At 39.2% G+C, this 17,176-nt stretch overlaps 1 protein-coding gene across 1 annotated transcript in view; it reads right to left on the reverse strand.

The window, feature by feature from the left end:
* Nucleotides 1-15,285, reverse strand: part of ERO1B (endoplasmic reticulum oxidoreductase 1 beta) — a 29,121-nt gene extending 13,836 nt beyond the window's left edge. Inside the window, exons 1-6 of the mRNA XM_066546791.1 lie at nucleotides 15,156-15,285; nucleotides 10,674-10,793; nucleotides 7,471-7,554; nucleotides 7,013-7,054; nucleotides 2,818-2,900; nucleotides 899-972 (exon numbers count right to left, since the gene is read on the reverse strand). Of these exons, the coding sequence (XP_066402888.1) occupies nucleotides 899-972; nucleotides 2,818-2,900; nucleotides 7,013-7,054; nucleotides 7,471-7,554; nucleotides 10,674-10,793; nucleotides 15,156-15,254 (502 nt within the window). The 5' untranslated portion in view covers nucleotides 15,255-15,285. The remainder of the gene's footprint in view (nucleotides 1-898; nucleotides 973-2,817; nucleotides 2,901-7,012; nucleotides 7,055-7,470; nucleotides 7,555-10,673; nucleotides 10,794-15,155) is intronic.
* Nucleotides 15,286-17,176: the final 1,891 nt, after the last annotated feature.

The following is a 17,176-nucleotide window of genomic DNA, read 5'->3' on the forward strand; positions in this document are numbered from 1 at the left end:
CTAAAACATGCATGTAGACAACTTGAAGATAGTAGAGGCAAGAGCAGATAATTCCACACAACAGTTCAGATCTACAGTAATGCTCATCAGCTGTTACAGAAACAGCTCATATAGAAAACATTCAGCTCAGACACAGAAGTACTGAAAGAGAAGCCCACTGCAGCTGCTACTCTCTCAGATGACACCAAACACAAGCCTAAAGGTAGATGAAAACATCTAGCATTATGCCCTAAATATTCCTTGCATAGGAAGCTTTCTAAGGTATTTATTAAAAAGGATTTTAGTAGTCAATCCTGAAGATGGCAATTCCCACACTTACCTGAAAAACACTCCTTTGAACTTTGATTGTTACAAGCAAATAAAAAGACACACACACGTGAAGGAGAGGAAAGACACAATCTAGTATCCTAATGTTTTAACAATAAGAAAGTCCTTTCAAATGAGGATGCAGAAATCATTTGGAAATAGCAAAGCTGGAAGAGGAACAAACTCAATCTAAGCATAGTAAAATAGCAACAAAACAATATAGTAGTAAGAAACAACCAGCTGCAAGCCATTTGTCTTATATTTGTGCTAGATGCAATTTTTTTTGTAAGAAGCTTTCTAAGAAAGTGTTAGCCCTCTCCCATTTACCATCTTTTTATTTACATAAATATCTCCTGTTCAATATACTAAAAGGAGGTAACAGTAAATGTACACTGTGTAGGTTACCAAACACTCCTTGTAAAATTGCAAAAATTTGCACTTTGTGTGTATGATACGAGCTATCACATTTCTGTCACTTAGAACAAAATTAAAACTTCTTAAAAATGGCTATTTGTACAGAAAACACGATCATTCGCATTTTTCATGAGACAGCAAATAAAACAAACACTATGAAAAAGCTTAAACATTTTACCATCAAGTTCACAAAAATGATCCTGTGAATCGTCGTATCTTGCCCAGTCAATGAAAGCCTCCTTACTTTGGTTACTGAAGGGAAAAAAAAAATTGATCCTGAATTTTTTAATAAACAATGTCAATAAGAGCTTCTGAAAGAAATATAACCTACATATAGCTTGGAGGTGGATTCTGAGTCAGTATATCTGAAACTTGAGAATATATGGAGCTACTCCTTGTTAACTGCAATGAGATTCAAGCAAGCATCAACTGCAATACTTTCAAAAGTCAATTTGATGTTGAGACAAAGATTTCACCATTATTTGAACAAACTGTAGTGACTTTTCTTCAGTAAGAGCTTGGTAAAATATGTTCATAGTACATTTATAACACATTTCAAATACTACTTTAGCAGCATCACTTTGAGGGTGGGGAAGGAAGGAATCACCCTATTTTCATAACCTGTACTTTCAATGAAAGGTACAATTGTTACTGCCTTACTTTTTACTGGGAGACTAGATGTCTAAATGCCTCTTCTAAGCTAAAGTACTCAATGAATATGATTTGTCCTAAGCCATTTTAATAATAATGGCATTCCACTCACGCTAGTATTTTCAAAGGTGCACTGTAATAGAGAGACAAATAGTTTGAAGCTCCCACACTATGAAACACAAACAGGGCCAAAATCTTCCTTCTGTGACTGTGCAGCACAGAACTGCTGATGCCACACTACTGACAGCAAAACGTAAGCAAAGTTAAGATTGGGAACTCTGCTCCAGGGTGCAGGGAAGTGCCTTGAAATAACAAAAACAACCTATTCTGTTTGATCAAATTAGCACCAGCTCAACACTACAAAAGACGCAATTCTACAAGATTAACTTCTAACCTTCTGCCAAATCACAATAGGAGATATACTTGGCATTAGGTGAGGAAATTCTCTGCTAATTACCAAGAGACAAGATTGGATAACCACAAGAAATACAACTTATAGAGGAAAACAACTCAAAACCAAGAGGATAATGCACTGCTAGATAGAGAACATGGAGGTTTTCCTGCAAAGCATAAACTCGTCCTCCACTTGCAGGATCCATTACCTGCTCTCTTCCAACTTTAATTATCTATCCTACTTCCATAAAGGCATTTTCTCTAGCTCTCCATTTACAGTGTCACATTCTTTTGCCTTACAGAAATGGAACAGAATTAATAATTTCTTACTTCCCCTAAAACACCACACACCTGGCAGAAACTGTCATTTTTTCATGGCACAAGAAAGAGTTTCAAAATCTTTACCAGGTAGAACTGCTGAAATTTGTGGACAAAGACACCATATCCCTCCATTAACATTGAAAGTTGATTTTTCTATTTCTGCTTTTCAAAAGTGAGGAATCCAGAAGACTGCTATGTTTTCTAGATGCTATTCCACAGACTTCTGTGCCTAGGGGTAGCACCATCCTGAAGAATTCCTCCCACCCAACCTTGACAGTGACATGCAATAAGCAAGATCAGAGAATTGATCCAAGTTAAAAATAACTTTACCAACAACAAAAGTAACTCAACTCCCTGATCTGGTTCACTGAATGATCACAGATAGGCACATCAGTGCAACAGTGGGACAAAGCAGGACCAAACACCTTAATCCAGCACAGTTGCTGAGAAAAAAGATTAGAGAAAAGGTGCTTTTATTTGCAAGTTTCTTCTGACTCTTGATGCTGTAAGATACCTCTTTTAAGTAGTATCAAAGCATACTTTAAACAACACAAAAAGTCTACTTATCATTTAATGTTAATCATAAAACTAATCATTTATCAGATGTTCTTGCATCATTTCCCATTTACTTTCTAATGGGAAGAATGAAGAACAAAAACCACCACATCAGACAGAGAAAAAAATTGTTCCTATCTTACTATTTTTGTACTGTTGATGTAAATCACAGCATACCTTAAGGTACTGTTAACCGCTCCCAGCTTGTTAGCTTGCTCACAGTCTTCCAATTCTTTGGAATTATTTGCTGCTTTTGAATACTGTAAAAAAAGTAATATTTAATATGCAAATGAATTACTGAAATCCTCAAGAACAGGTGTTGTGAAAGGTCTTTCTAAGTTTAGCAGTGAGTTCCCTAGTGTTAGGGAAAATCCTCTAATTCTAGAAGCAGTCTATGGTTCTGGAACATTTCTTTGCTTTTTTTTTCACTTAAGTTCATTAGACTGATTTCACTCTGAATTTAGCTGCTACAGGGAATTCAGCTAAAGATGTCAAAATTTTGTTTTGCCTTTTGATTAAATTGAGTTCTTTTGTTATGAAACCCCCTACATGGAGTGTTTCAGATACTTATTTACCATCTTTTTTTGCAAGTATAATCATATGCCAAGTTTAATTTCATTTTAGTAGGCATATTTATTACATTTGGCCATTTTCTCTTCATGCTTCCTTTAATCCAATTCATCAGTCCACTTCAGATGTGCATGGGTCTGGAAGACAAGCTTTTTCAGCTGAACTCAAATTTTGCTTATTTTAAAGACAAAATGGAAATGTATAAGCTGAACTTTGATTCTGAAGAATTTTTTAAAAAGTAATCACTAAAATACTTACATCTAAGGAAAACATTTGAAGAATTAAAGATTATATTCCACTATTCTATAATAATATGGTTATGTAAGCAGGGAATTTAAGTCTGCCAGCTTAAAGCTCAGAAAGTTCTTCTACGTTTAGGAACATAAAAGGTAGTAACAATGCTGTCTTAAAAGATAAACTCAATTTCCTCCTTTTGGGGGTTTTTGGATTGGTGGGGGGGAGGGGTACGTGTATTTTTGGGGATTAAACCTTAGGTCAATTATTAAAACAAATAAATTATAAATTTTAAAAGAAAGAGCAATTTATTTCTGTGTACAGCTTTGTGGTCAAGATGCCAGAGGCAAAGTACCACCACAATATGTATCACTAAAAAAGAAATTTCATTAAAACTGTTCAGATGAGTAAGCAAAATTATTTGCTTTTTAAAAATGCATTTGCCTGGACCAACACAAGGAAAAACAGCAGAAGACCTAAGACACAAAGGAGATTAGAAAAAACAAATAATTTAAATCTTGTTAGGGGCCTTGCCCACATATGCTTACTCCAGAAAGAATTTCTCACTCAATTTTCTTGTATTTGGCAGGCATTCTTCAGCATTGTATGGATGTTAAAAGGAAAAATGGGAACAAGGAATGGCCTTAACCTAGACTGAAACAGATACTGCTGATGAAATAACATACGGAGATGCTGAAGCAAATATTCTGCATGTCTAGAGTTGCAAACCAATCCCTACCCTGAAGTGAAAAAAGGTTACTGCCAAGATTAGAATCCTAAATTTAAAGTTTCTAACAAAATGAACATTCAGGTCTCAAAATATGTTTCCAGGCTTTCCTATTCTCCAGTATTTAATAGCAACAGTTGTTGGATCAGTGCTCTGTGACCCCTGACAAGATCAGGACAAAATATCTGTTCTTGCCAACCAGGATCTCCTAAGGCCAGTTACTGGGAAAAAAAAAAAACAAAAAAAACAAACAAACAAAAAAAAAAAAAAAACCAAAAAAAAAACCAAACCCAAACAGAAAAGAAGGGCAGGAAGTAAATTACAAAGTTGAATGTTGCAACCTGGAGTTACTGTATCCTGTCCTTTGCTTTAAAGATTAATACAGCTTTAATGTCTAGCCACAAAATATGCATTCACCACTCAAATGCAACAGAACTATAGAAAAGGAAATTACTGTGTGCCTCTACAGCACTATTTCAAAAGGCTTATGGTGATGTCAAGAATTAAAAAGACATCCTCTATTTCTAACTGCACTCCTCTGGGGAAGGTTTACAAGTGTAACCTTGGTCTTTGCAGCTAGATGGGCATTCAAAAGAACTGTTTTCTTCATTGCTCAACAAACCAAAAAAATCCCCACAAAAACCTAAATAAAGCTAGAAGTTTACAAGCTCCTTTACTTTAAGAGAGAAAGGCAATGGAAAACTGGACAGAAGCCACAGAAAACCTCTCCACAGGATTCTACTGTGAGTGTATCTATTCAAGAGATTGTAAGTGTGTCATTATTAAAAACATGCCTTTGGTTATTTTCAGCTTCCTAAGACTGACACTATCAGGATGAAAGACAGAAACTGGACATACATGTGTTCTCAGGGAAAAAAAAACATCCTTTTTTTAAATCCAGTACTTTACATATAAGCCATAAGGTGTAGGACTTCCCCAAATGGGAAATTAGCACAGGCTAATAGCACAGTACTTGCACAGTCCTTGAAACAAAACATTCATACTAAAATGAATTTGATATTTCCTTAAAAGGGATATTAAATGAGATTGTAAATTTTTAATTGGCTCTACGAAAGATCACTTAACTGAACCATAAGAAGTAAGAAAACGGTGTAGGTAAGATTCATGTCCATTCTGATGACAAATTTCACCCAGAAAAGCAGCACATATTAATGTCTTCTACTACAGATTAAAGGCACAGAATTGCTTAACTTTCAGTACTGTAGCTGGTTTCAACAACCTGCAAGGCAACTCAAAGGAAAACACTGTAGCAAACATACAGCAAATGACAGCTTCCCAAAGAATCTATCCAACTTTCTTTATTGTGGTGAAAGCAAAAGGCATCCATTTTTTCACTTCCTAAATTCAATTTGATATGCTCATGTGAATTATCCAAAGAACAGCATACTCTTTGGTTACTATTTAACACCTTATTTATGGCTCTCAAGATTAATCAATCAGGAAGCTTAAATTCAGAAAGAACCCTTTCTGAAGCAGTTTTTAAAGTTTACAGTCCCTCTCTTTAGGAGGCATTCCAGGAGTCATTTTCTCTACAATCAAGCTTGGAAGATAAAAGAGTCAATGAAAAAGAGAACTGGCAACACCTTATTCAGCTAAAACACAAAATCTGCTGCCCAGAGATAGTGTCAGCTTTTCAGAAAAACTACTGCTGCTTGTGCTGGAATGGCAAACAACTGACATTTAGGTCATGTCAGTGAGAAAGATTTTTCTTTACTGATTACCAGGAACCTTTAAATGAAGAGGCAGTCTTTACTTCAAAGTGAGTTAACAATGTATGTGTAAAAGAAACAAGACTTCTTCCTCTTGAGCTAAAGCTTGGATAGATTTGCCTGCTCTTTTCCAGACAGCAGCACGCAAGTCATCAATTCACAATGAAGTATTCATCTCAGCTATCTCTGATAATGCTTCTTGGCATGAGATCTCAACCTAATGCCAACAGTCCCGTTCATAAGTCCTTTATAATCTGGTGAACTACACCCAGTCTGCACTGTGAGGTAGAAAGCACTGAGGACGATGGAGATATGATAGTTAATCAAGAGGTAAGTGCCTACAAAACAGTCAAGGCACTCAATGGGAAGATCTCTCATTTGGGCACCATTAACCCATCAACTGCTAAAATCCTCATTCTTGGGCACCCTGTTTCAGATTTGTGGGTAATTCTTCTGCTCTGACCTCTTTTCCTATGCATATATAGCCTCTTAACTTTTTAGCTTTGCTAAGATCACTTGGTGATCTAGAAAGGATGGCTTGGAGAGATGCAAGCAAAAGCCAACAGCACAGACTGACTGCTTAAGTTTGCACTGGCCACTTTGGCCTAAACTGTCTTTAGACTAATGACCAAATAATCTCTGGACTAATGACCTCTTGAAAATAAGGCATAGCAGAACTCCATGCAATCACTTGGGTTCTTTTAATATTAGATGTTGTGATTACTTATGATTGTTAAAAAAGATTGCGCTGCTACTGCCTCTGTGCATCTTAGCCTGTAGCTTTTTAAAAGGTGACCTGTACTCAGAAATGAAGCAACAATTCTGCATCAGGCATTTGGTGGCCATGCACTGCTGTCCCTTGTCATTCATTGATTCAGTCTGCAGCAGCTCTCCAGCAATGACAGACTCAAAATGATACAACAGTACCAGCTATGTCAGAAACACTGCTATACATAAAGGCAGAAAGGTTAAGTCACATACAGGAAATGATCAGTTAACTACTTCATCAGTGTAAGAACACTGAAGGTTTATACGAAAAAGTCACATAGATGTTCTAAACTTAAGATTTAAAAAAAATCAGAAAGAACTTTAAAAATTAAGGAGTACTTACTTTATTAGAGCTCCCAGCCTTAATTCCAACAGGTATTTTGCTCTAGAAACAAAAAATAAATCACAGCTTTTACACTGCTCATAGAAATACTTGATTAAAATCTACAAATTAGGTATCATTCCTATAGAGGTCAAAGCAAACTTGTTTTTTGAAAAATTAACTTGCTCCTTTACCTTATCAACATGCTATAAGCAAAACAGTGCTAGAGCTTAGAAGATATTTACTCTTGAAGCTATCTGCTTTCTCCATAAAATGACTAAGACCTTAAAATATTTTGGTTGTATTTATACTTTTGGAATAGAAAAGAAATTGGTCACTTTTACTTAAATTTAAGTTCTCACTAAAAAGTATTTCTAGTAGTGCTTGTATCATTAGCTAGTACTATAGTACTAGCCACTGCAAATTAGCAAATTTTTAGCCAAAACCCCTTTTTCTATTATATATTATTCAATCCGTACCTCAGGACAAGGCTCTACATGACAATCTTTGATTGAACAATGGCCATCATCAGCCCAAAATGGGCATGGTCTCTTCAGGTTGACCTAAACATACAAAACCAGAAGTTTACAATCCACACTGACATAAGGCAACTGTAGAAAAAAAGCTCTCAGTATCAGGAAATCCTTTAAATTCTTTTAATTAGTCTCTCTAACTACAAGATGAAGCTTTGTGCAGTAAAACTGTTAATGATAATGGTCTCCAGTGAATTAACACAAACACAATATATTAAAGCAGAAATTAAATCTCTCGTTGTTAAATTGAAATTTACTAATTTAAATAAGTGAAAGTGAAATTTACTAATTTAAATAAGATTTTGGATTTCAAAATCAAACTAAAAACAGATTATTATTTTTAAATGTTAAAGATATTCCTCAGTCAAAAAAACCCCGACAAGACATTTAGCAGATGGTACGACTTCTTAGAAGTGATGACAAATATCTTCTCATTACAGCTCAAACCTTGCAGCTCAGATACAATAAAAGCAGAGATTTTAGGTTGCCTCCCCCCATTTCCTCTACTCAACACACAAACACCATTCCCAGAAAAAAATAATGCAAAAATATTTTTTGTACTTGTTCACTCATATCTTCTCAAATAAAGCAAGAAATAGTTTTACATTCTACATCACCTTCACAATAAGGCCCACCATATAAAACTTTCACCTCCCACCAATTTCTATCAAAAAAGATCAGCTAAAATAGTTAAATTACAGCCTTCTTCAAAGCAAACTCTCACAATAAAAAATGCTTACACACTGAGGAAGTAACTAGGCAGTCACTGTTTTTGCACAGAGGAATGCTGTAAATATAATAAAAAAATAATCTGCTGCCTAAACTGCAGATTAATTCAGAAAGAACACATGGGAATCAAGATGTACTAGTCCAAGAATGACTGAAGAGCACTGAAAACCAGTACACACAAACTGAGGTTGTATAGCACTTGCACTTTTATCAAACCAATCATGTACTGTCTACATAGAACATCCAATCATCTTCTGGGTATGAGGCATTGGATTTCATTATTATCACTCAGAGTATTATTCAGTCCTTTCACAAATTAAAAAACATTCTTGATCGTGAGGCTTCCACAGTTGGTGTGTTTTGATGTATAAAATTAGAGACACAAATGTTTATTTCTTTCACTGGGAAGTGTTCTACTATTTAGAAACCACCTAGCACAATTTCTGCAAGACTTCATGAAGTTTTTTCTGGCCTTTAAATAAAAACTACCTCATCCATTCAGTATTAAGGTTTGAGTTATTCTATACCACTATACATCATTGCCAGGGGCAGGGAAAACTACTTTCTTCCAGGGAGAAGGGGTTCTTTCCAGTGGAGAAAATGTGGCAGAAGGAGTCGTCTGATATTGTCTATTATTGTTTTCACCTCTGTGTGAATCACTTCTTTTCTTATGCCCTCTGTCATTAGTACTGTTGCTATTACTGTTCATTTTCTTATCTCACTGCTGTTTCCAGAAAACTGTTCTTATCTCAACCCATGATCTTTACCTTTTGTGCCTCCAATTCTCACCTCCATCATGGAGAGGGAGAAGAAAACGGGAAGAGAGTGAGTGGTGCGTGGTTTGGTGGGGAGTACCATTCCTAAACCACAACACCTACCTTCACAATTTCCACATCCATTTATGTACTTAAAAGCACTTCCATCATTCTGCACAGGGATATCAAATGAGCTGTTGCTTATTGAAACAGCAAAGGGTGAAGAATGTTCTGACTGACTTATTCAGTTTGTTTGTTCAACACAAATTCTTCCCTGCCACCACTGGAAGTACTAAGTGAAGTGTGGCGCTGGGTGGGCTGCACACAGGCCCTTGGAACTGCTCATCTATTACGAAGATCAGTATAAAAGATGAGGCAGGACTGCAACACACCTTTAGAGTATGATCTGCAGAACTGCTGTTGAAATGAACATTAGCTCTAAATTTGCAAGATGAAGTTACTGTGTTATGAAGTCTCATATACCTGTTGCTCCTCATCTTCATATACTTTGTTTTCTATCTTTCTGTTACCTCTGGAGAATCTCATTACCACTACTACGTGATATATTAGTACTGAAGTTGCACATATCCTGTTTCTCCTGAAAAGTGAATTTAGAACTGTATCATGTAGAAGGAGATTCGAGGTGCAGTTGAATGTACATTACACTGCTTGCTCAAAGTAGAAAAGTTAAAGTCTAGTGCTTTCTTCTCCTTCTGCTCACTCATAAGGCCATCTTGCCTGAGTTTAGTATTTGCCTGACTCCAGATCGGCTAGATGGCTTCTTACATCCTGAGGAGAAAAAAAAAACCAAAACCAACAAAAAAACCCCAACAAAATCAACAAAACTTTACCAACAAAACCCCCTACCAAATGACAAATGGAAACACCCTAAGTAAATATCTACCAGGTTAAAGAGATGCATTCTTCTAACTGAGAGGTAAAAGTAGCTGCCCTAGAGGAGTGTGAACTCCCTTTTCCAGTGGCAGGCAGCCACCCGATTAGCTCAGTCAAAATGCAACTTCACTTTCAGGTTAAGCCTATCTGAAAACAGAAGTATCAGGCTTCAAATCTTCATTTGCACCTCAGATAGTAACACAGACAAAAAAATGCTTCAAGTAATAAGAAGTGACATTACACACTACTTGAAAAAGGAACAGTTTTACCTATTTTTCAAAAGAATAACAAACACTAAAATCAGAAATAAGACAGTAAATTTTTAGAAAAGTAAATCATGCCAATATTTCCATTTCAAATTACACACATTTCTTAGAAGATAAGCACTTCATGCTGTCATAAAAATTGCTAAAATATGATCCTTTTCCAGTGCCTTTTGCAAAGACCCTATCTTTAAAATTACCACTTATCAATTGAATGAAAGCAGTCATAATTTACTGTCACTGACTCCAGGATGAACATAGCAAACAAGACTTACTACCAACATAACTGTCAGGGACTAAAAACCTGCTTCAACCAAATTAAAAAGCTGTGGGCTTCTAATAGGCAGCTTAACACTGGCAAGTTGATTTGATATGCAATCCTTCCTATATTTTCTGCATTTTATTTAAATTATTCTGAAAAATACCATTCTAAGTGTTTGATATGCAATCCTTCCTATATTTTCTGCATTTTATTTAAATTATCAGAAAAATACCATTCTAAGTGTACCTTGTAATATCTGAAGTAATCACGTTCTTGCAGTTTCTGTATTTTGGGAAAGATCTTGAAAGTATTGAAGTCATCGATGCTTTCTATGTCACATAAACAATCATCTAGGACTCCTGTGAGCTATTGAAAAATACATAAACATTTATTTTAATATAGAAATAGAATACTAGCTGCAGAAAAAACTTTTAAAGAGAAAAAGATGGTAATTGAAAAAAATACTAGTGAAATGCAGTTCCATAGCAAATATTTCTCATCACAAAATACTCTGTAACACACCTCATAAAGTACAACTGTAGCACTTTGAGCTTAAGCCCACCTCCAAATGCATTGCTAAATCAATGTTAGCAAGATTAATTTCACCCCTGAAATTTGTTGACACTTTCAGCATATAGAACTTTTTGAAGAATGAGCAACAAGAATTTCCAAATTACAAATACATGGTATATTAGCAAAGTTCCATATCAACTGTTCTCCTACCAAATGCTCACAAGTCAAATTGCCTAAAAAAACCCTACAATCACACACTGTCATCTTATTTTCATATTTCTTCTCAAAGTGTGAAAACACTCCATCTAGTTTCCTTAGAGGCATGGGGAAAAGGACTGTAGGTTCTTCTGCACCCAAGAAGTTTGCAATTTCACAAATAAATTCAACAAATAAATACAAGGAAAACCAGGCACAGGGATCTATATTTCAATGTTGTGAATCTATCATGAAACTGACTATGACTTTTCCAGGCCTCATCCCTCTTCTTTTGCCCGGACAGCAGGCTGTACTGCCACTGCACTAGGTTAGGACCACCTCTAGGAAAATCAGCACACGCTGCAAGTGCAGAAGTTCTACTGCCAGCACAGAAAGGGAAGGCAGGACTGTGCATGTAGCAGAGAGGGCAGCTCCAACTAACATCCCCGACTAGGCTATGGAAACACTTGCTGAGAGCCTGGTGGTCTTATTGAAAGGTGGAAATACTGAAAGTCTGATTCTATGCACAGTTGTATAATAAATTTCAATAAATCTAAACTAACTCTCTTAGGCATAGCTTCTTAAACTACTACAAACATGTCTGAAGGCTTCAGACATGTTTAAAAGGAAATGGAACCAAACACTGGTGCTTACTGCTTCTGTTCTTCATTGACATCCATTATGGCCTAGAAATTATTTAAAATAGAAATGCCCACACATCTTATATCTTACATGGGATTAGAAGAACTTCTAACTATTGAAATGTTATGTGGAAAAGGAGACAAAAAATATTTTATGCCTTTTTTTTCTTCCACGGATTTCACACAGATGAGATTATTAAATCATCTAATCTGTTTTATGCATGATAAATCACTCCTGTACTTTACAGAACAGATACCCTTATATAACCAAGCTTGATGTAAAAGAGCCACTAGAAAACAAATTGTAGGCTTATGCTCCTTTATAAAGCATAAAGGAGGCCTGGAAAATGGATTTCCCCCAACTCTCTGTGCAAATAAAGAGGTGAGGATACGGCAATAAAGCACTTAAGTGGAAAATTCACCTTATGTAGATCCTACTTTTCCTGAGGCACTAAATAGGCTGTCACAATTCTGTAGAGCAGATATGGCAATGAAGTAAAGCTAATTTAAGGAAAGATACTTTAAACAATTTTTTTTTCCTGCTGTTATGCTTGCCTTGTTAATCAAACCTGGGCAAACAACTGTCAAAGAGCCAATGTGTAATTACAGGTTTTTCACAGTCCACACAACGCCAACTTCAAAGTCAGAAGAAAAAGCTTGTTATTAATGATGCTTACAGAGAGAAAACCCCCATGCACTTTAGTCTATAATAATTTCATTTAAAACTTGAAATTTTCTTATTGATCACACACAGGCAGAAATCTGTAAAGGTGCAGCCCTTACAGGTAACACTATACCACAAAGCAAACAGCCCAATATTTCATTATAATATAAAAAGGCAAAGAGATAACTCTGAACATTTTACTCAAATATTACTGAACTGTATAAATAGGATAATACACGGAAGTTTTTTTGGACTGAGAAGATAAAGAGTAGGAAACTATTTTGATGACCAGCCTGTAAGACTATCCACTGCTTACAAAAATAATTTTACCATCTATGCAAAATGGAAATGCTTTTCCAGGGGAAAAATGTCCCAGGTAAATGCAATAGTTACATTCAGTGTCTAATCCTCATGGAAGAATAAAAAGCTGCAGCCATTTTATTTAACTAACTCAATTCTAAGAACAACTTTGAAAATGCAGTACAGAGATCAATGAAGTTTCAGAAATGAATCCTCAAAAACTAGAACTGATCTAGGAAATTATGAAGAGAAAAATTAATTCAGAGTAGTAGAGCAAGCAAACTAACTTTTCCATTTTTTTTTCTCACAGCTCTTTCAGAACTGGAACAGTTAGCTCCCTGTGTACATAAAATGGCAAAATCAATGTTTCCTTGGAAAGGATGCTCTAAAATTAAACTAAGCTGTATCTGTACCAAACCACAAATTATAAAATACTTTAACAGCATGCATGAAACACTAATACTGCACAGCAGTGGAGTCAGTTCACAGCACAGTGATGCAACAGCAACACTGGCTTCAAGTACCCCAGTCAGAGGTTTTTTTAATTAGTCTAAGTGCAGGCTTCAGTGCTCTCACTCACGGTGCAACACTCCAAGAACATGCAGGTAATAGTTTCAATTTTGTCAGCATCTGGATCTTCCAATTAATTTGCTTTTTCAAATTGGAAATACCAAAATAAGAACAGTGTACTACACAGTTAAAACTACATATTGCAAGACCTACTTTGTTATTCACACAATTGGTACTTTGCCTTTTTTTAATTGAACTACACTAGTTAACTTAGTCTACAAATATAAAGTCAAATTCTAAGTACTCTAAATTTTATTACGGTGGACAACTATCATGGTTTCTTTTCATCTGTTAATTACTTTGAGCTCTAAATAAACTCTAAAAGCATTAGCCTACTATCATTTGTGTTCAAGAAGTCATCTGAAATGGTGCAGCTGCTATTTTTTCTACCTTTCCAATATGCTTATCAAAGTACTTCCATTGTTGTCAAACCTAGTTTAGTTCTTGAACAGGTATCAGAGCTCTACTGGAGAAGTGAAACTTTTAACTTATCTTCTCCAAGATAAATCAGCCTTTCAGAAGGTCAATGTCCAACCTGCATCAACTTCTCCTTATAAAATCTAGAAAGAAAAACACAGTCACCACTTTAATATTAAGGAAAAAAAGCTGAATAAATGCATATAATAATAAGCAATCTATTCATATAAACAACCTTATTAGTGTTATCAGGTTGTTGTACTTTAATTGCTTCGACACTTAGAAGACCACCTGGGACACCTTGTTTTGTTCCTCAGACATTTCACTTTGCCATGGCTGCGGAATGAGAGAACAGCCTCAGGTAACATGACTCCAGGAACTATTGGTTAGCTTACCGTTCCCTGCACAAGCCAAACTCTGAACTCAATACGCTAACAATTGCATGAAACAGCAACAACCAATTTCTCTGCCAAGCATCACAAAAAACCCCATGCCACTTTATTAGGTGCTTCTCTAAGAACCCCATTTCAATTAGCATTTAGTTATGCTAAAATATAGTTACTGAAATAATGTCAATCAGAGAAAACCTCAACTTCCAACAAGCTGCAATAAAAGCTATCTATGCTACTGTCATCACCACCTTGGGTAGCCACTTACACTACAGCATATTATGCAACACAGAAATTTAGAAAATATAAGAAAAATAATAATCCAGAGGACAAGCTTTGCTCCATGTGGACGGTGTATTCCTCAATAAACTCTCTCCAACATCTCTGGCCCAGCTGAAAGCCTCTCCTACTTGGCACCAGCGATCATATCAGTCACGGTCACACAGCAGATGAACAGCAAGCTCCAAAATACAGACACATGTCCTCCTAAACCTGGGAACGCAGCTTACAGAAGGGACGACTAGGTGTTCTCATCCTTGTCGGTAATGTGGGCAAACAGACACGACCTAAGCACAAGCCAAGCCCGGGCACTGGCATCACCATTGGAACATATGGCTTCTCACAGACTTTATCAAGGCACCGAAGTTTCTGCCTGAAGCCACGGGCATGATCCAATCCGGAGCTCCCCGACATATCCCACTGACTGATGCTACCTTTGGTTCCCAGGCCAACCAACTTCTCCCGGCGGCACCGGCCCCGGGCTGGATCCCGGCAAGTGCCAGCCGCAGGGTGTGGAAGGGGAAGGACGTGGGCTGCAGACTCGAATAAGACATTCCCCGACTTCTCCGCGGGGAGCCGACCCATGACACGGCCCAAAGCTGCCCTCTCCCCTATGGCTCCCCGAAGTGACCTCGCCTCCCGCCTCTGTCCTGCTGCCGCTCCGGGAGGGCTCCGCAGCCCTGCCCACAGCCGGCGGGCATCCCTGCCCGGCCACGCTCCCTGCCGTGCCACTCCGCCGCACTGTCCCGCTGGTTCCTACCTGGGCCTCCGCTGTCAGCACGCAGCCGAGCACCGCCAGCAGCCGCGCCGCCGGCCGTGCCGTCGCCGCCGCGTTCCGCCCGCCACTGCCGCCGCTCATGCTGCTGCTGCTGCTGCTGCTGCTGCCGCCGCCGCCGCGACTGACGGAGGAGGGGGCAGCCCTCGCCCCGCCGCCGCCGGCACAGGAAGGAGAGGGACGCGCCGCGGGTCGGCGGCGGCAGCGTCTCCTCCCGGCGCGGCCGCTCCTGCGGGCGGCAGGACCTGTCGGGCGGGGGCGCCGCGCTCACCGCGACCTGCCCGCGGCACCGCCGCGCGCGCCGGGATCCTCTCGCGAAGCCGCGGCACCGCCACCGCCGCCACCACCCCGCTCCAGTGCCCGCCGCTCCCGGGCCGCCGGCGCGCGGCACGCCGGGAGATGTAGTTCCCCTGGCGGTCCCCGGGCCGGGCCGGGCCGGGGCGGGGCGGGGCGGCGGTGCCCAATCGGAGAGGACCACGCGCGCCTCCAAAACAAGTGGTGGTGGCGGCGGCGGCGCGCGAGGGGCCGGCTGGGCGCGTGCGCGCGGCGGCGGGAGGGCCGCGCGAGGAGGGGCGGTGGTGGAGCGGACCCGTGCGGCCCGGCCGGACCCGCATGAGCTATTCGGGCCCAGTAGGTCCCAGTATTTCCCTGTTCACCCCAGCCTAAACTGAGTTCAGGCCAGTTTATCGCCGTCCATCCCAGTATAACCCAGTCCAGGCCAGTATCAACTAGTTTAGCCCAGTACCACAGAATCCCCTGAGTTGGAAGGGATCCACGAGGATCATCAAGTCTAGCTCCCAGCGCTACACAGCACCATTCCCAAGAGTAGCGCCACATGCCCGAGAGTGTTGTCCAAGCACTTCCGGAACTCTCTCAGGCTTGGTGCTGTGACCACTTCCCTGGGGAGCCTGTTCCAGTGCCCAAGCACCCTCTGGGTGAGGAATCTTGTCCTGATATCCAACCTAAACCTCCCCTGACTCAGCCTCAGGCCATTTCCTTGAGTCCTTTCGCTGGCAGTGAGAGTGAAGAGATCGGTGTCTGCCCCTCTGCTTCCCTTTGTGAGGATGCTGAAGACCACCATGAGGTCTCCCCTCACTCTCCTCTTCTCTAGGCTGAACAAACCAAGCATGTCCCAGCATATCTCCCTATAAGCCCAGTCTAAGCCTGGTCCAATCTGTCCAACCCAGTCCAGACCTGTACAAACCAGTTTGGCCCACTATATCCCAGGGCATTCCAGTATAACCCAGTGGGCTAGGGCCAGTGCTACAGAGGTGAGTTGGGCAGGGCCACAGGACCCCCTGCCCCACTGTTGGGGCAGCTCAGAACCAATCCCTTGCTCCCAACAGTTAAATGTTTATCTGTTAAATGTTTATTTCCAGAATTGCAAAAAGTCATATTTCTGTGAAAAACTTGAGGGTTGCACTGGTTTAATGTGCAGCGTTGCTGAAATTAGGATTTTATTTTCTATTCAGATGCTAACTCAGGTTCTTCTTACACCCTTTCATTTGGAGAATACCCCTTTACTGGAGTGTGGAGACAAGCTTTAAGTCTAGGGTACCTATGTTAGAGGACGTAAAAGTTTTTAAACTGACTTTTGTTACTTACTTACAAATTAATTCAAATAGTTGAAATTTTCCATTACATTGGTCCTTAAGGGGCCAGTGTGTTACAGATTTTTGCATTGCTGAAAATGTCTCAAAAGGATGCTGTCTAGGAATTACAGAGACCATAAAATGAAGTAGGCAGTAGTTAGTCTGGTTCCAGAGAGATGATGTAAGTGCTCCTTTCTTTCCTCTCTGGAGTATGGGCAGTACAGCTATAATTTGGGAACACACGACTAAATGAGAACCTAGTCCTACTTTCAGCACCAGTGGAGCAATACATTAGCTAGATACTTGAGAAGAAATTAGCAGAGCAGCTAATGTTAATGTTTACATTGCCATAGTTTGCTCTCAGTATCAGTACTCCATACTTTATCACAAGTGGCTTGTGCTTCTCACAAAGAA

The sequence above is a fragment of the Molothrus aeneus genome, chromosome 3 (genome assembly GCF_037042795.1).
Source record: "Molothrus aeneus isolate 106 chromosome 3, BPBGC_Maene_1.0, whole genome shotgun sequence".
NCBI lineage: Eukaryota > Metazoa > Chordata > Aves > Passeriformes > Icteridae > Molothrus > Molothrus aeneus.